The 18,929-nt window shown below is 57.6% G+C and overlaps 1 protein-coding gene across 2 annotated transcripts; it reads right to left on the bottom strand.

Annotated features, from left to right (window-relative positions):
• Window positions 1–35: 35 nt before the first annotated feature.
• LAMC2 (laminin subunit gamma 2) lies at window positions 36–18,280 on the bottom strand. Of its 2 annotated transcripts, none has more exons than XM_083846134.1 (23): window positions 17,033–18,280; window positions 13,616–13,804; window positions 12,756–12,885; window positions 12,023–12,121; window positions 11,632–11,768; window positions 11,228–11,350; window positions 10,767–10,956; window positions 10,349–10,461; window positions 9,814–10,032; window positions 9,019–9,198; window positions 8,274–8,507; window positions 7,492–7,628; window positions 6,701–6,854; window positions 6,213–6,418; window positions 5,841–5,920; window positions 5,236–5,373; window positions 4,916–5,060; window positions 4,534–4,683; window positions 3,877–3,991; window positions 3,260–3,459; window positions 2,500–2,658; window positions 2,312–2,411; window positions 36–2,102 (listed from the first exon to the last, which is right to left on the bottom strand). In XM_083846134.1, exons 1-23 carry the CDS (start codon window positions 17,325–17,327, stop codon window positions 1,852–1,854), a joined length of 3,744 nt encoding a protein of 1,247 aa, XP_083702260.1. In that variant the 5' UTR covers window positions 17,328–18,280; the 3' UTR covers window positions 36–1,851. The 2 variants fall into 2 exon arrangements, with proteins under 2 accessions (XP_083702260.1, XP_083702261.1); XM_083846135.1 differs by lacking the exon at window positions 17,033–18,280 and adding an exon at window positions 16,793–17,022.
• Between the last annotated feature and the right edge of the window lie 649 nt (window positions 18,281–18,929).

The following is an 18,929-nucleotide window of genomic DNA, read 5'->3' as shown; positions in this document are numbered from 1 at the left end:
GCATGGCACTGGAGAAGAGAAACCAGTAGGCAACAGCCAGCCAAAAGTATTCATTATTTATTGGCCTCCTCCCTTTCAAAAACCCAACTCACAGAAAAATGAAGTCAGCTCCGTAATACCTGTCCTATGCTGTACAACGGGAGAAGGAAAACATGCCAAAGGCAAGAATATTGCTTAAATACAAATACAACACAGACAATTACTCAGTATACCTTTATCAAGCAAAAGCACAGGCACTGCTTTACCAGAGAATCAGAGATAACGGGGTGGGTGAGTCCCCCAGAATGTCCTCCTCTGTCCAGAGCCTCCTCTTTCACCACCATGCGGCTCAGGGGCTTCAGCAGGGCTGACCAGCACCTGAGAGCTCCCCCAAATGGCCTCTAAAGGAAGCTGGAAATGGTGTCAGAAGGGAGGTGGGCCCGCAGGAAAGCTGCAGGTGGCTGAAGGGAGGATTGTAGGCTTCTGTTCCTCCACACTCTGCTCAGAAAAAAACTTATGGCAGAAACAACCCGTGCACAATTACTCAGGTCTAGCGCCCTTTGCGAAACATCCCGCACCACACTTGAGGAAGGGGAGGGATCGGGCAGCACCAAACCAGAGGTGGAGAAACATTCAAGCCATTTTCAATACTCTAAAACAGATCAAATTAAAGCGCTGGCACTGCAGCAAGGATGGGACTGGGCTCTCAGATGCCAGTGTTTTTGGCTGTGGTTCCCCCAGAGAAAGCTCCTGTTCCTGGGACAAGTGCCTCAGGTCCTGAGTGCCTGTGCAGAGGGGAAACAGCTTTGCTTTTCCTGGGCTCATCCAGGGAGCTGCCTGGTACCAAACTGACCGGTCTCAGAAGGGAAAGTTGTGCTTGTGTGCATGTGTGTGTGATGGGCTGCTAGGGAGACCCGTGTTTGCCCAGAAGGAGCTTTGACAAAAACCCATTCCTCAAGGGCATTGGGACCCAAAAAGAACGGGTGTCCTTTCCTCTTTGCTGAAGGGGACAGGTGGAGCAGAGGAAAGACTTTCCACTTGAGAAGCCCCAGCAATCCCCTCCTCCACCGACCTGCTAGTACAGGATCCCCTTCTTCCTCCATCTAGCACATCACCCCGAGCTCCAAGCCAACTGGCATCATTTTCTTTCCTCTCTCTTCCACCTGCCTGCAATGCATGGTGGAAGACCTGCAGCTTTACAAAAGGGGTCGTCAGCAGCATCTGATGCTGAATCTCTAAGCCACAACAAAAAAGCACACCAGAACCATTTCCAGCAAGGCCAGGACCAGGCAAGCTGGGAGAAGAGAGCCATGAGAAGCATCACCAGTGCCGTGGCTCAAAACTCATCCCAGCTTCCACTTCACGCTGCTCAGTCCCTGCAGCCTGAGCTCCAGAAGGTGAGGAAAGCCCCACAGAGAGCACAAGGAGGTGGCGGCAGTGTGAAAAGCAAGGAAAGGGACTTCAGTCCTTCTGTGTGTACCAGACCAGGAGAGGGGATCCAGAGGGGTTGGAGAACCTCTCAGCCCTGAGCTTCAGGCTCAGAACGTGACTGTGCAAACTCCCCAGGTTGGCATCAAGCAACCCCCCCGCACCTTGGAGAACCGCAGAAGGAATGGGCTCCTCAGTCAGCAGCACCTTCATGCAAGCAGGTGTCTCCTTCCTCCTGAAATTGAGGGACGGATCATTTTGAAAATCAGGGACTCTCCCAGGCCAGCGTGACAACGTGAACTTCAGCTGCTATGCTAAACTCAAATGTAAAGTTTAGTTTGACACAAGTCCAATGCAGCTGATCCTGCCAGGACTGGGGAGAGCAGCTGGGCCGGGCTCTCCCACCTTCAGCCTGACTCAGGCTGCAGCCTTCCTGGAGCTGGCTCAAGGTAATTCAATGGCTTTTGTGTTGTAGCAGCCAGGAGGAAGACTTCTCTGGATGTCCTCCAGGTTCTTAATATCTGCTAGGATCTCATCGATGCTCATGTCCAGTTTCTGTACCCGGACCTTCTGCAGCGTGGCTCTTTGCTCCAGCTCTGACATCTGTTTCCTCAGCCGGTTGGTTTTGGTTTTGGCTTTACCAAAATTCAGCTCAAGCTGCTTCAGGCCTTCTTCATCCACAGCACCAGGCTGGTCTGTTGCACGGGAGGGAAACAAGGAATAAGTAACCACAGGTGGAGGCTGAGGACTAGCTCCTCCTAGATACTTCATCTTTACCCTGCACTCCAGCCAATTTACAGGTGTCATCTGAGGCAAGTTCCCACAAAACACTCGGCACCCCCACGCAGAGCCCAGTGGTGGCCTGATTTGAGCTACATGGCTACAGCAACATTGCAAAACCTACTCATCAGATGCAGCAGCTCCTCCAGGGCACTTAGTGTCTCCTGCACGGCCACCTCTGCCTGGTCAGCCTCGTAATGGACACTTTGAGCTTCCTGAGCTGTCTGAAGAATGCAAGGTGGAAGCTGTAAAGCAAAGCCTTGCCCAAATGTCAGCAGGGAAGGGGACAAGGTGTGGGAGCCAGGGACCCACCTCCCGTATCACAGCGGTATCCGCCTCAACCTCTGAGATCTTGCCCTTGAATTCTCCATCCACTTCTTTGGCCTCGTGCTGCAGGGCTGCCACTGCCTTCTCCAGGGCGAGGACACCGTCAGCCGTTTTGTTGGCCTCCAACTTCAGCCGTGTGAGCTCCTACAGAAGGGAAAGGCATTTTGCTCGGGGGCAGAGAATGGCTGGAATCACTCTGGGTGCACCCGGGCGTGGAACTGGTGGGAACTGGGTCCTTCCAGGGACCCTGGGACCCAAGTTATCACAGGTTCTCCTGCGTCCTTCATGTGCTCTCACCAGCTGGTGCAGAGAGTTGTTTGTACGATCAGGGCTCAGCCCATCCGGCACATGCTGTTGAGTCCCTGGGGAATCACGACGTGCAGTTTGGGTGTCAGACCCACCAGCACCAAGCCTGGGATCTCATGAGCCTGTCAGCAACTCTGGCCATAGCAGTGACAGGTAAGGGCTCAGGGTGAAAAAATCCCCTTGGTCACCAAGAGGTGGCTACAGAAATATACTACAGCGATCCCCATGGGACAAATTTGCCTGCAGAGATCCCCATGCACCCACTCTTTTCCAGCTACCTCAGGTATCTCTGCACGATCCACTATAGACAAAAGTCAACAAAAAAGCCAGTGCATCACATCCACCACAAAGACCACAGGGGTCACCAACCATCTCCTCCTCCACGGTTTGTCCGTCCAAACCTCTTTTTGCCAGCAATAGCACCAGGGCTTGTCCTCACCTGCTGGATCCCCATGGTGATTTCCTTCGCTTCTCCTGCTATGCTGCTGGCTGCTTTGGATTCGGAAGCAGCATTGCCTAGGATGGTTTCGGCTCGGTCTGTTTTCTCCCTGGCACTTGCTACCATGCTGCTGATAATTGGAAGCCTCCTCATAGCATCTTCAGCTTCCCTTCTCTTGTCATCTGCTTGCAGGTTAAACTCTAAAAGAAATGCACACCAGCATGAAGTGGCATTACCTGCGTGAGAACTCATGAGGGGGAGAAAAGGAAGGGTTTTCCTCCTGGCTTGGCCTGGTTTAGACTTCTCTCATCTTCCAGAAAGTCTGGCCACAATGGTGACAGCACAAGTAAGAAAGGAGGAGAGGAGCAATTGCCAGAGAGGATCTCCTACAGGTGTTTGCTCCTTCTCACGAGAGCTGCTGGCCTCCTGGGGGCACTGGGACCATCACCAGGCCCTGGGCAGCATGTCCCCACCACAGACACGGTGCGGAGCAGCACGTGATGCCACCACCCCGGCTCTGAGGACATTTCTGGCAGAGGCCACCTGCAGCCCACTGAGCACGTTCAGCTGTAACACGGAATTTGGGGGCAAGGAAGAGGTCAGGAGCACAAGGTTACCCCGCAGGCTCTTCAGGATCTGCTCCACTTCATAAAAGGTGGCGTTGCCGGCACTCATGGCTTGCAGGGCTGTGCTCCTGGCGAGGTTGGCTCGGGACAGCAGCTGGGTCAGCATCTGTGACAGACCGAGGGGACACAATGAGGTGAAGGACGCAGCATAGGAGCATCAGATGGTCCCAGGGCAGTCACAAGAACCACAGCAGCAGCCTGCAAGGAGCTGTGCTGAGAGAGAAGACTGCAAGCCCATTGCATTCCCAAATGCCTGCTGTTTCCCCTGAACCCAGGTTACCACAGCCTGATCTATCAGCAGAGGCTTGCGTGAGCGCTTCTCAACCAGCTCAAGCCACCGTGAGCCACCTTAGCTCCAGTCTGTCCTGGAGCAGGTCCCTAACCTGCCTCACGTGGAGGAGGTGTGCTAGGGAGAGCCTGCAGCAGCAGCTCTGAGCACATGGTGGCATCTCACTCCAGCTCTGGCAGAACCAGAAGAAGGTGGGACCAACCCCAACGGGCCGTGTCTGGGGAAATGTGCCATCCTGCAGCATGGCAGGGTGACATCCAGCCCCTTTGGGGCACAGGGGAGGACACTGCATAGTACCTGCAATGCAAGGGACACGCCACCTGCAGCTCAAGCTCGAGGTGACTCGGTCAGTGACTTACTGCTCTCTCGCCTTCTCCTCTCTGCAGCAGCTGCTTGATTTCTTCTTCCCAGAGGCCGGTGCGGCTCTGCAGCTGCCTGTACTGTGCCATGTAAACGTCCACCATGCTCAGGAGAGCATTTGCATCCTTCTTCAGCTGGGTTGCCTCCCCCTGAAACACAAAGATGGGATCACTGCCTTGGGGGGGCTCAATGTCACCCTGTTGTTCACGGGGAACTGTGGCAAGCAGCGATGGATGCTCGTACCACAGCCAGCTGCAGGGGCAAAAGGGTGAGGAGTGGGACAACCAGGGCCCAGCTGGGATGGGGTCCTGGAACAGGATGAGCTGATGGAGGGGCAGGATGAAAGGGGATGGCTTGTCCCCACAGGATCAAAGCCCTCACCTCAAAGGACCCAAAATTGGTCTTCGTCAGGCGGGACAGGGAGCTGAGGAGCATCAGGCTGCTCTGATAAGCCTTGTCTGCCTCAGAGGCTGTCCTGTCAGCCTTGGACTCCAGGCCTCCAGCCAGTGACTTCAGCTCCTCATACCTGCGCAGATACAACGTGGAAGACTAAACCCAAGGACTAAAGTCAAGTCCTGCCGTCCTGCCTCCAGCTGCATGTTTCTGCTGAGGAGGCCGGGGGAGGGAAACAGAGGCTTGGACACCCCTCTGCTCCATCCCGCAGCCCCTTTCCCTCCGCTGAGACACAGCCATCAACTTACTTCTGGAGCAGCCCTTGCAGGGAACCAGAGGCCGCTGCCTCCCCACTCACAGCCATGCGCACCAGCTCCAGTGCCTGCTGCGAGTCGTCCTGCGCCGCCTTCGTGGCTTGCTCGATGATGTTGGCTGCTTGCATGTGGCTGAAAAGCACGGGAGGAGCCTTGTGAGAAGAGCTTCCCACCCAAGTTTCTTCCATCGATGTCCTTTGCGGTTTTATCCAGAGGTGCTGGATCAGGCTCTCCCAGGAAATATGATTTTTTTGAGAAGGGGACCTGCACCCTGGGATCATCTGCTTCGCTTGTTCCTCTTGCATCTCCCCAGGGCAGAGGAGCACCAGAGGAACAGGTAGATGCTGCCTGTTCCAGCTGGATGCCCATGGGCCAAACTCTGACCAGGAAGGTGCTTGTAAAACACACTGCCCAACATCATTCTCGTGGGAAACAGGGGACACCAAAGGCAACCCAGCAGACATGTCTCCCCTGCTCCAGGACTTGTACGGAGCCCATGGGAGCTGCAGCGTCAGGGCTAGGCAAGGCCACCAAACTGGGCCCTGCCATGTTCCCAGCGGGCTCTCGGTCCCCTGCCAGCACCGCGAGGAGGGACTCACCTGTTGGCTAACCTCAGAGCCTCTTGGGCCAGGATCAAGAACTTGTTTGAGCCTCCAGGGAAGTGTGAAACTGCAATAGTCTGAGGAGAGAGGGAGGGAGGTGTGATCGCTCTTCCCTGGCCTTGCATCCGATTCAGCAGGGAAAAAAGCAGCTGTGGCATGCTAAACCTCCAGAGCCACCCAGAGACCCTTGCCTGCAGCTCTCCAGATCCCAGCCCTACAGAAAGAGCCAGTCCTATCCACCACATTTTCTTCTCTGCTCACAAAGCAAATATCATAACTGTAACACGTCAAATTCTTTCTCCCTCCATGGACTTTTTCAACCCAGTGGCTGGGCTGAACTAAGAGCGTGTCACACAAAGGTGCTCTTACCACTCGACTCAGGGTGGATCCACTTCGGTCCAGGTCCAGCCTGGCTCTCTCCAGCAGCTGCCTGGTGTCCTGCACCTGCCTCTCGTACTGCCTGCTGAGAGACCTCAGCCTCTCCACCATCGCCTTGGTGTCGTCCAACTGGCTCTGGCAACTGGACCCTTGTCCCTTCATCCTGGTTACACGGCTTTCCAGAGATCTGTCGGAGGCTGGGAAGAGGGAAAGAGGGAGGCAGTGGCTGAAATGAAGTGCAAACAGGCAGGGACAGCAAAACCACACTGTGATATGACACAGGTTGCCCCTTCCCTTGGACTCTCGGTGGTCCCGTGCCATGGACACGCTCAGGGAAGTACACACAGCTGCCCCAGACTGTCATCTCCTGAACGATTTCTCTCAAGAGACAAATGTCCTCTCCACAGAGGCATCCCCAGAAGCCGCTCCCGCCCAGCCTACTCCTCCAGCCCTGTCTGATGGCAACCTTTGTGTGGTACCTTGCAGGCTGAGAGCTTCTCCAAGGATGGCCTGCAACGTCTCCTCAGCCAGCTGCATCTTCCTCTCCAGCTCCTCATCCATGACCCCACCGCCAGCTTGCACCGCTGAGAAAAGCAGCTCCAGCTCCTGCAGCTGCTGCAGGTACAGGTCCACCTGCAAAACACAGGTGGTCATCAGTGTATGGCCACCAAACCCGTGGAGGAGAGGCCAGGGCATGAGCCAGACCCATAGCATAGAAATATGGAGCGAGGAGTTGTTTTTTAGGTGAACACTGCTTGCTATGGGCACAGCAGGCCAGCAGCTCTAGGTCATTGTTTTTTACATCAGTTGAGTCAGATGCAAGCACAAACTTCAGGCGCAGCCTGCAGAACCACCTTTCCCTCTCATGGGGAAGCCAGGACAAGATGCTTGAGGGTAACCGTGTCTTTGCATTCATTTCAGTGCAAAGCCACTCGTTTCTGCTCAGCTGCTGCCTTGCTGATCACAGCCATAACAAGGGCCACCATGAAGAGCCAGCGGGGCCACAGCATTAGGGCTTCACCTGCTAACAACCAGAACGATACAATGGCTGGGCTCTGCACCTCGGGGCTGGCTGCAAATCTGCTGCCCGGCTGTGCTTCTGGGGAAGGAGAGCCAGGAAACAAGGATGGTCTCCCCTCCCACCTTTCTGCTCCAAGACCAAATGCTGATCGACCAGCTCAAACGCTCTCCAGAGCTGGAGCATCCGCGCAGCTCTGTGCAGGGAGTGGGCTGCCCAGAGGGACAGACAGATGGACACAGGGACACTCACCTGGGCTTTCACCTGGCTATAGCAGGCTGGGCACTCGCTCTGCTCGCAGTCGGGGCCCTCAAAGCCAGGCTTGCAGATGCAGCTCCCATCACTCCGGCATGTCAGGGGCTCGGCCCCCACCAAGTTGCAGTTGCAGGCTGTGGAGCATGGAGACAGGTCAGAGTGGCCAAGGACGAGGACCTTCCCTGCTCCTTGCTCTGGGCACGTCTTTCCACCCACTGCCTCTCCCTGCTTCCCTCCAACCTCGCTTTCCCACCACTTGTCCACAGGTGGGAAGTGTCCTAGGGAAGCCCCTAGGACACACATCAACCCCCACAAGGCACCCCGTGCTCTGACAAAGCCTTGGCTTTCGCAGCACCCACCGTCCCCAGGGCCCTGCCACCACTGGGGAACATGCGCCTCCTGCCCGTGCTGCAGAGGGAGATCTGCTCTGGGTAACGCAGCTTGCCTCGGGTAAGCACTGCGAGCAAACACCCTTCGTCACCTCTGCCAAGGGCTTGGAGCACAGAACAAACACCAAAAGCCACAAGGCCAAAGTGCAAATGTACAGGGTCCATTAAGCCTTCTTGCATGCCAGCACGGACTTTCTTACTCATCCCCAGTGGTGGCGCTCAGACCGTGCCCACCGCAGGTTTCCTTCTACTTGGCCCCAGGGTGCTGCTGTGTGGTTTTTGGGTGCCGCACGCACAGCCCCCTGCAGCCGCGGGCTCTGGTTTGCTGAAACCTCCTGCAGCCAGGCTGTGTCCTCGAGCACAGCCCCCTGCCCGTCCCTGTCCTCGTACCCCGGCACTTGTCGGCAGGGTTGGGGGCCAGGGGGTTCCCGAAGAAGCCGTCCTTGCAGCGGTCGCAGTAGAAGCCGGCTGTGTTGTAGATGCACTTGAGGCACTCGCCCGTCTGGCGGTTGCAGTTCCCCACGGCGTTGGGCTCCACGTTGCCGTTGCACTGGCAGGGCTGGCACGGCCGGGAGGCTGCGGGGTCTCCAAAATAGCCGTCAGCGCAGTACTCGCAGTTGGGTCCTGAGAAAGGGAGGGCGAGAAAAGCTCAGGGTCCTGGCCACAAACTGGAAGCCCCCAGCCTCCCTCAGCCCGTGGGGATGGGGACGCTGTGCCTGAAGGCTGCCACCTCCCAAATGCCGAGCGCCCAAAGAGCTCCCAAAAGCTGAGTGCAATGATTTTCCTTGGCGAGTCATGTCCTACTGTTCCCCTCCCTCCCCATCGATCCTTTTCCCCATGCACTTTATCTGTTTGTACAATAACTTTCCCAGGTGACTGCAGGAACAGCTCTGTGTATGCACAGCACATGCAGCTCCAGGGCAGGGCACGCACATTTGCACAGCCCTTGGCACGACGGGTGCTGGTGCTTTGCCTGAACACCGGGTTACCAGCGAGAGCAGCAGTGGGGTACACGGGTGGGGAAGCCTCGGCGAGAAGGCATGATTGCCCACCCAGCCCACGGACACCTACAGCTCCACGTAAAGCACACGAAAACTCCTGGGGATGGGCTAACGGACTAGAGCAAGGGCGTTACCGGCGGCTCCAGGAGGGCAGTGGTCACAGACGACTTCTTCTCTGCCCAGCACTGCCGAGCAGCCCTGGCCGTTGTTGCAGGGACATGCCCTGCAGCCGTGCGGGGGCCGGGGGTCTCGGTAGAAGCCAAACGGGCAGCTGATGCTGTTGCCCACGTTTTCATCTCCCGAGTAGCATTCGCCTGAGGGAGGAAGGACAGGGTATGGGACAAGCCTTTTGCTGTCACCCCCCCCGGCAGGACACCCTCCACGAATCCGAGCACGAGCAACTCAACGCTAGCTTTTCCCTTTGCATCAGAACTGAGGAGGGGGCATACAGTGCCCTCAGCAAGGGGGCTGTGGGCATTTGGCTGAGGCCCCACCACACCACATCCATGTTCAACCTCATCCACGTTCGTTACTTTGAATTCACATTGCAACACTGCAGGCTGCTTTGGCAAAATGGGTAGTGAAGCATTTTCACATCACTCACTGATGTCTGTTCACACCACCCCTACCTTCAGAACACAAAGTGAGAAAAGATTGTAATGCTACCGAGGCAATAGGAGACGTTTTTCTGGCCACAACCAGAACTAAGCCAAAGTTGATCCCAGCGTACCTTTCTTTTATTTCAGGCAGCAGCTCTTTCTAGGTTTTAGAGAGTTTTATCTGTGATGTTTCCTGTACTCCACCACCAGCCACCCCCAAGCCAGGGATCTCCCTCCCACATCCCCCCGTAGCTCGATTTCTGGGACACGGGCAGCCACCCTGCACCCCCGCCCTCCCAGCACACACAACGTGGTCACGACTCCTCTTACCGGTGTCCGGGTCACAAATTCCTCCCCCTTGGCAATTGCAGGGCACGCAGATGCTGAACGGCCCCATGCTGGGAGCATCTCTCCGGTAGCCAGCAGCACAGCTCTCACAGAACTGGCCCTGGTACCCGTTGGGACACTGGCACCGCTCCACCCAGGGCGCGAGGATGCCGGCGGCAGGCTGTGCTGACACCAGGGTGATGTTGTCGATGTAGCCGGTGCCTGGCGGGAGATGCAGCAGCTCACCTGCAAGATCCTGGCTTGCTCTGCAAGCCCCTGCATCTCTGCATCCATCTCCACACAGGCTGCGCTGCCAACCGCAAAGAGCGGGGGCAGGTGGACCAGAGCTAAGGTCTTGTTTCCCCCACCCCATGGCTGTTGGCATCCTGCTAAAGCCCTTCATGATTTCATCTGGCCCATGTTATGACACGTTTTTCTTTGTTAAACACCTTTTAGCATGGCTGTCTCCAGCTGGAGACTCGTCTGCAGCAAGGAGAGCTAAGCCTTGTGCCGTACCCTTGTGGCTCCCCCCACTTACTGTACTCCCCAAAGGTGGCTCGGATCCGGAGGGCCGTCAGGTTCCCCAGCAGCCTGCGATATTCAAAGTGATTCAGCCTGGGGCTCCACTTGCTGCTGGGGTGCTCATCCAACCTGCGCACGGGACCAGGTAGAAGCCGTGTTGAAGACCATGAGCTGTCCCAGCTGCTCTCTCCCGTCTCCCTCCTGTGCCCAAAGCACCGGGGGACAACCTCCACCCGCACAACCGGCACCAAGCGAAGCCCCCATCCTGACTCAGGACAGATCTCCTACCGCCCTCTCACCCTCATCCTTGCCCACGAGGAGAGATGCACAGAGCACCGACCCAAACCACTTAAGCCTGGCCGCCTCTGAGGGACCTGAGCTAGGTCCCTGAGCCCACCAGGCTCACCCTGCCCGAATCCCGAGTTCCCCTTCACCTGAAGGTGTACGTCTGGCTGATGCCACAGGGCAGGATCTTCCCGGGAGGCAAGAAGGGGGCAGTGACTCGCAGGCCAGCTCCTTCCAGGACCACGTCGTGCGGGGAGGGTTGCTGTCCCCCTCGGTCCAGACGGTAATCGAAGGAGAGCACCTGGCCGTAGCTCAGCTGCTGGTTCCCAAGGAATTTGGCTGCAAATGGAAGCAGGGGACAGGACCGGAGGGAAGGAATTACAGGCTTAAAGTTTTGCTTTCCTCCTGAAGGCACACTCCACAGGGTCAGACCAAGCAGCACTGCAATGGCTGACCCCAGCATCACCTTCCAGGCTGGGGAAGCACTGGGGGTGTCACCTCCCTGCCCCAGGACAGTCCCTTCACTCTGCCCATGCCACCTCCTTCCCCAGCACCGCCGACCCCTGCGGGTCACCCCCTTCTGCCTCGATCAGCTGGGCTCCATGCATACCAGGTGCCACAAAGTAGAGCGCTTCCCACGTCCTCGCCGCTATGAACACGTCCTGGTGGCGTGGAGACCACTGGAGCTCAGCTGGGGACCCATTCTCATGGACCCCTGTCCAGCCTTCTGCACCTGGAGGGCAAGCACGGAGAAAGCACCCCCCAGTCAGAGACAGGGAAGGGTGCTTCCAGCTCTCCAGCATCTTCTGCAAGCTGCATCTTTCCAAAAAAAACCCTCTGATTTCCTATGTCTTGACCTGCTTGCCTCCACACCCTGCTTGTACCCACACCAGCAACCTCATCGACAGCAGCTGGGAACGCCTGTCCAGGGCTCCTCTGGTAACTCAAGGGCAGGAGGGTGGCAACAACCCCCCCCCCTGCACACCAGCCCTGGGGCTGCAGGGATGGCCTCACCTTGCTGGAAGCTGGAGGTGATCCTGTGGATGCTGTAATTCTCTGCACTGACACATGAGGATGAGTGTCCGTAGCAGAAACACGGCGAGCATCCTGCTGGGTTTCTGGCATCCAAGTTATAGAAGTTTTGTTTGCACCTGGAAAAGAAAGGCTACGATGCTCGCGTGGTTTTTCTCCTCTCCCTCCCTCGCTCAGCCACAAAGCTGCACACAGCAAACTCAACCAACCCTCCAAAGACAGCCGTGTGCACCCATTGCTGCCTTTCAGGGTTGCCCCCAGGCAAAGACAGGCCTGCAGGCATCTCCCCTCCCGGGGGGGACCTTGGTGAGCATCTGGGAGCGGGGATGGGGATGAGCCCGGGCACGGTGCCCCGAGCCCCCTGGACACCCACCTGTCGCAGCGCTCACCGGTGGTGCCGCCCTTGCAGACGCAGCGGCCCGAGATGCACTCCCCCGTGCTGCCGGCTGGGTCACAGGCACACTGCAGGCTCCTGCAACGGGGACAGCAGGGACACCACGGTGACCTCCAGATCAGCGGGCGGCTCGGTGCCCCAGCGCACTGGTCATACGAGACATCAGAGAATCCACCCCCCCCCACCAGATGGACCAGGGTGGGGCCCAACGAGTAGGAAGGGGCTGCAGCACTGATGATGCTGACACTTCCAAGGGTGCTTAACATGTGAAGGGGGCTGGTCCTGCTCTTCACAGGGTCTGGTCCTTCTCTTAATGACCTGCTCTTAATAAACACCTACATCCAACAGCAATTTTTGCACAGATGCGATTGCAGCAGGGCCGGCGCTACACAGGACAGTGACACTGTGCAGACCCGCGCTTGGGCTGGTTTTGTTCTACATCGCCTCGCCCAGCTGCTGCCTATTCTGCATCAGCTGGGTGGTAAAGCGTTGCCTCAGAGAGCTGCTAAGGTCTCCTTCTGGTGCCACCACGTGGCAGTGAGCTCTGCAGGCAGGACGGGAAGCCCACCCCTGCTCTCCCCAAGGATGGAGATGGGTCACCCATGGGCAAACCCACCTATGAAACAAAGCACCTCTGCCCCGGCCAGCACAGGAGAGCCCCGGAGGTGGTCCCCGTGGCTGTCCCCATGCGTGGCTGGCCGCCAGCACTTACTGCCCGTGTCTCTGGCACCCGGCCTCGGAGAAGGAGTGGAAGCCCGGCTGGCAGCGGTCGCACTTCTCGCCCATCACGCCGGGTTTGCAGCTGCAGCGGCCGTCGCTGTTGCACTGAGGGCTGAGGGACCCTGGATGGAGGAGCTGGGCTGGATTTTTCCACTCAAAGCAACTCAAAGCATGGGGAGCCCCCCCTTTGCTCTCTCTGCTTGCCACCCGTTTTTCATGTTTGTGGGGGTGCCCCGGGCATCATTTCTCCTTAAAACTGCAGCAATGTGAAAAGCAGGCAGAGAAACTGGGGGGGGGGGCTGAAGATTTCCACCCACCCCGCAGCATGGTGGCCCTTTGCAGCACGTCCTGTCCCCAGGTGTGATGCTGTGAGCTCAGGAATTAGCCCTTCACTTTTACAATGCAATTAAGGGACTTCATGGAGCCTGCCAAATGCTGCAACATGCAGAAACCTTGAGCCTGGCTCACGAGGCCAGCAAAAGCCTGGGCTCCCCATGCTGGGGCTTGGTTGGCATCCCCTGTGACAAGGGCAGGAGCAGTTCCCTGTGGGGCAGCTCCTGGCTGGCCCTGGCCACCTGCCAGATTGAGGACAGAGGGGAGCAGGAGGCACAGGGCAGACCTTGCCGCAGCGCAGCCTGTTTGGGGTTTGTTGGGGGGCCGTTCTTCCTCTCTGCTCCTCTTTTTCTCCTCCTACCAGCCACAAGCTCTGCCAGGGCTACTGAGCCAAGCCTTGCACAGGTGCGAATGCACACAATGGAGTCGGGGTTGGAAAACGCAGCAGAAATCCAACAAGCAAACTCTTCAGGCCTCCCTAACCCCACCGCCCTGTCAGCCCCGGTGGTGGCCCAGTACCCTGGGGGTGGCAGCGGCAGGGCAGGCAGCAGTCCCCGTCGCGCTGGCGGAAGTATCCCTCCTTGCAGCGCTCACAGCGGGGGCCCTCGGTGTTGCCCAGGCAGCCGAGGCAGCGGTACCCGTTCCCCGTCTCCATCAGTAGGTGCCAGTCAAAGATGCACTGTCTGGACATCCCGTTGCAGTCGCAGGCTGGGGAGAAGAAAAGAGGAGGTTAGAGGGAAGGGTACTGGCTGTGGAGCCCGCCCATGACCCGAGGAACAAGTCCAGGCCACACAAATCTCCCAAAATGAGCTCGGCGATGCTCTCAGTCCCTCCCCAGAGAGTCACCAGCCATGGCCACTGCAGGCCATGCTCCACAGGGGAGAGCTGTGCCACCAGCGCAAGGCATGCTTTGCTGCCAGTTATTTCCAGGGCAAATATGGGAGGGGAGGAAAGACATGCTCTCAGCATCAAGGAATGTTTTATGCTTGCTCGACAGCTGCACGTTTATCGGTGCACCACATTCAAGGTGGCACCGAAAGGGGGAGGCAGGTGGGACGAGAGCTGCTGTAGGCAATGCAACCTCGCTGAAAAGGGACTTGTGGCCAAGGTAGTGCTGTCCTCCCATCTGTCCGCTTGCTCCGGGGGAAAGCAGGGCCCCCCAGGTCACCTCCAGCAGGGCCCACGCCCCAAGCCCCTGCAGCACAGCCTGGCCCCCAGCCTCGTCCCCACCCCCCAGCTGCCTTACTGCAGAGGAGTGTCTCAGTTCAGCAGCACCACCAGCTAGAGCAGCTGAGGTTGGGAGAATAACTGGCAAGACAGGCAGCAGAAAGATGTGACCTGAGGGATGAAGCAGGACCCTCAAGGGTGCAGAGCCTGCTCAGGAGCCGCCCCAAGCTGCCCTGGCGCTGCCCACAAAGGTCTGTCCCAAGCCGGCTTCCACCTGGTGCCCTCAGCCGCCGAAGACCTCTGTCCCCCCCTGCCCCAGGGCCCCCGCCATTCCTGGGCCAAGGCCGAGCCTGCAGGCCCGCTGCCAGTGCTGGCAGATGCCCTCGGATGCCCATCAGCACTCGTGTACCTGAGGAGCACGTTCAGCCCAGCCTGATACTGAGAGGAACGATGACAACCTGGCGCAAACAGGGACAGAGCTTTCCTAGCTCCAGCAAGTGTGGCTCTTGGTCCAGCCCTGCCACCAGGAGCCTGGCACCCAGCGCTGCCCAGCCTGCTGGGGACACCTGCAGGAGCCCAAGTCCTGTCTTGGTTGGTGTGGAAGAAACGCCCAGAGCCTCAGTAGACATCTCCAGTGACCAAAGGGCAGAAATGGTTAAAAAAAAAATTCTCCAAAAGAAGCACCATGGGGTTTTGTTTCCCAAGGTATTTGCACTCGCCTGCATGCTGTGACTGCTTGGTGCCCGTCCCCTCCCCTTCCCTCCATATTAAAGCATTTAACCCCACCCACACCTCGCCCTGCACGATCCAGAGGATTTAACAATCCAGAGGATTTACCAGCTTGCCAAATCACAGCTCCCCGGGGAAGGAAAGCCTGTTCTCAGGTCTTGCTCCAAGGCTGAAGCATGTTGAGAGCTGACTCCCAGCCTTGGCATGGATTCAGGGCTGGCTAACACGAAGCTGTTCACAATGCTACTGCAGGTTGGTGCCATGGCCTCACCGCTGCTGCTGGTCTTCTCTTGGAGCCTGGCGGCCTTCGGCAGGCTGAGCATTACCACAGGCGAAGCAAGATGGAGCGGGCTCGAAGCCAAGGACAGGAGCTGCTCTGCAGCCAGGGGCCCCAAGGCCCTACCCATGGATTTCTTCGGTGCCGCATCGGGATGAGGGAGGTCTGGGGCACACATCCAGTAGGACCTCGCTCCCCAAGCTTCCACCCAGCAGAATAAAACACGAAAAATGTTTGGTTGCTGTGCTGATGTAAAGCCCACCATGGGAAAGGCTTGGAGAAGGAGACAGTTCTTTCCAACGCAGTGAATAAGCACGCTGCGCCTTGGCTACAGACACTGCGGTGCCGACTTTGAGAAGCACGCATGTACCACAGCAGCCAGCACCAGGCTAGAGACGTCAGCTTGTCTGCATGCTTGCTGTCGTAGGTGCTCTGCAGCCTGGTAAGCTTCCATTGGATCTCCCCAAGCCAAGAATCGCAGCCGGGAGCCTCCAAGTCTTCGCTGAAATCTTCAAACAGCCATTGCTACCCAGAGCAGCTCAGAGCTGTGAGCCTCTCACCTTCCTCGTACACCCCAGCCCACCTCCGCTCAGGCAACCGAAGCCCCTTTTTCCTCCCTCATTTCGCACTCAAAGGGTTGGAAACCTGTGAGCCCCCCCCCGCACCTCAGCTCATCCCCGCACCCTGGAGAATCTTAAACCAGCCCCAACCAACGCCCGGGGACGTGCGTGCTGCAGCCAAGGCAGCGAGCAGAGGCAGAAAATAAAAATCTCCATCGGTATTTTAGAACACAATTATGGCTGCTGTAGTAATTACCCAATTAGCAAGCAAACCAAATTAGGTCTGTCCTTTAAAAACGCACTCATTCAGCACTTTTTTCCCCTATCATGTTCCACTGCGCTTAAATGAAATCTGATATCAAGGGACCTGCTTCAAATCCTGCAAGCCTATTTCCAAGCAGCAGTATTACAGAGAAACAAACAAAACCAACTGAGGCTGCTCAACGTTTATGAAGAACATGTAAAGAGCTGATTCTGGTCGTTAGGACTGCATGCATCCCGTAAGGCTCCAGCTCGCACGAAACACAAACTCCGCATGTGTTGCTGCTGGATCCCGGACGCTTCCAGCTCTTCCTTGGGCTCAGCAAACACGCTGGTTATCAGCAGCGGCAGGCAAACAAACCCCTTCCCTGTGCAATCCTTGTGCTCACACCCAAATCCCACCCAGGCAGCCAAGCTTTCCTCAGAAAGCAATAAAGTAATTACACCCAAACAAGTTACTCAAAAGGGACGCTGGCAAAAACTGGTCTAGGTGCTCACGGGAATTTAGCTCCAGAGGAAGCCTGAGGAGAAGCACCTTAGGGGTGTGGGTTTATCCCCAGCAGCAGGAGGGGAGAGCGTGGCCCAGCAGAAGAGCGCTGCTGGACCCAAAGGGCTCCACATTCCTGGGGTTGGCAGCTTTGCTGCCAGCAGGACAGCTTTCCAGCCCCACAGCGGACCTCCCCAGCCCCCTGAAAGCCTCACCTTCTCCTCCTTCGGTGCTGAGGGCTGCAAGCAGCGGGGACACTGCCAGGACCACGAGCCAGCACCTGGCCATCGCCACAGCCCTGTGGCAGGCGCTGGGCACGCAAAGCCCCAGCTCCAGGCTGCTGCACTTGAGCTCCATTCTTATTTGTGTTCCCCCTCCACCCTGGTGGTTTTTATCAGCTCCTCCACCTGAGTCACTCCCAGCAGGAAGAGCGCGGGTGCCTTGCTCTGACTCACCGTGAACAGGGGAGCCCAGCCCAGCAGCGCAGCCAGGCGCACATGCGCCTGCCGCCAGCCAAAGGCATTGCCGACGACGGGACGCGGCACCCCGAGGGCCTGCTGGAGGCACCGTCCCGGGGAAAACGGCTGCTGGGACAACGTGACTTCGATGGTGGCTGCCCAGCTCTGCCCCGTCCACCCTCCTCCATACGGGCTTTGCCACCGCCCTCCAGGCAGGTCGGCACGTAGGAGCGGGGCTGCCCGGGCACGCAGGCGGCACAACAGGTAGCGGAGTGAGAGGGGATGAGATCATGGGGAGCCCGAGGAGGGGGGACAGGGGCTGCCCGCACAGCCTCCCGGGCCGCTGAGCCACCCTGCCAGAGCAGGGAGAGGGGCCCAGCAGGACCCACAGCCAAAGGCTGCTGGGGATGCAAAAAGCCCCTGAAGTCAGCTTGGACACATGCTAATAAAAAAAAAAAAAAAAAAAAGGCTATCAGGATCTACAGGCATCAGGTTCAGGAAATCCCCAGACCTAGAGATGGGAGAAAGGCTGGGAATTATCAGCGACTCCCATGCGTGTTTATCTGCTTTTACACCTGAGACAGAAAATAAGGTTAAACAGGCCATTGGCCTGGCCCAGTACAACTGCGTTTGTGCTGGAAAAGGATGAGGAGCAGACGCCCCGGAGCCCCGTGCCCATCAGCGTTTTGGTCCCAAGGGCTGCAGACTTGCCGTGTGAGACCCGAAGGCAGTTCTGCCTTGCTCCTCACCCGCACGTCTGAGGCAGCCGCGACCACGTCCGCAGGGGAGGAGAGCAGTCTGGAGGCCGGGTGTGCTGGGTTTGGGTGGCCGGGGGTGAGCAGAGCCCAGACGCTGCCCCATGGCAGAGAATGGTCAGTGCCGGCCGGCTCCAGAAGGACCCACCGCTGGCCAAGCCGAGCCAGTGAGTGCGTTTTGAAGAAAGGGAAAAGCTGCTGCATGACAGCAGTGGGGAGAGAGGAGTGAGAAAACATAGAGGAAACAGCTCTGCAGACAGCGAGGTCAGTGAAGGAGGGGAGTTCTTCTCGAAGAGCTGCAGCCTGGGGGAAGCCCACTGGGGAGCAGTTTGGGAAGGACGGCATCCCATGGGAGGGGACCATGAACCATCTCCCTGTCCTTATCTCAACCCTTGAGCCTATTTTCACTATATTTTTTCCCCACCTTCCTTTGAGGAGCGGGAATGAGAGAGCACAGCAGTGGCATTAATTTTGCTAACAGTGTGAAACTCCACACCAGGGCCTCCCAGGCCTGCCCATAGCCAAACACACAGGAGAAATGGGACGCTGGCACATCCCTGTGACCCCCGAAAGCAGCCCCGAGGCTGATCTCAGGGAAGGATGGTCCTCATGCTGCAGCTCAGCACTGCTTATTGCCTTGATCTGTGACCGCGGGTGGGCCACGGACACCAGCACCTGCAGATGAAGGTGCCCAACAAGTTCACCCCCAGCCCAACGCTGCAGTTACCTTTCTGCCTTAGGGACTGGAGCCCAGCCCAAATCAGGCTGGCACCCTGCTCCTTCCAAAGCTAACAGACCCGGGCTAATTAACATTCAGGTCTCCTCCTGAACCTTTTAAGGTGCCCAACAGCCTCCGCGCACTGATGTACCCAGCGGTGACTCAGGGCTTCCCTCAGCGCCTCCTCGCGCCGTGGTGACCTCCTAGTACAACCAGCCTGAATTCACTGCCTTTTGCTGACTCCATTTGCCAAGTTTAACCTGCCTCCGCTGACTGATTCAACTCTCTTTTACAAACAGGCTGCTCCCTTTTAATTGCTTACACTGTGTCTTAATATAGTTCACAACAAGGAAACCAGCTTCGCAAATGCACTAGTGGCATATTGACATTTGACAACCAAGATTGTCTTGTCTGATTCTCT

The sequence above is a fragment of the Anser anser genome, assembly GCF_964211835.1.
Source record: "Anser anser genome assembly, chromosome: 8".
NCBI lineage: Eukaryota > Metazoa > Chordata > Aves > Anseriformes > Anatidae > Anser > Anser anser.
The sequence above is the reverse complement of the archived record's forward strand: the minus strand, read 5'-3'. Positions and strand labels throughout refer to the sequence as shown.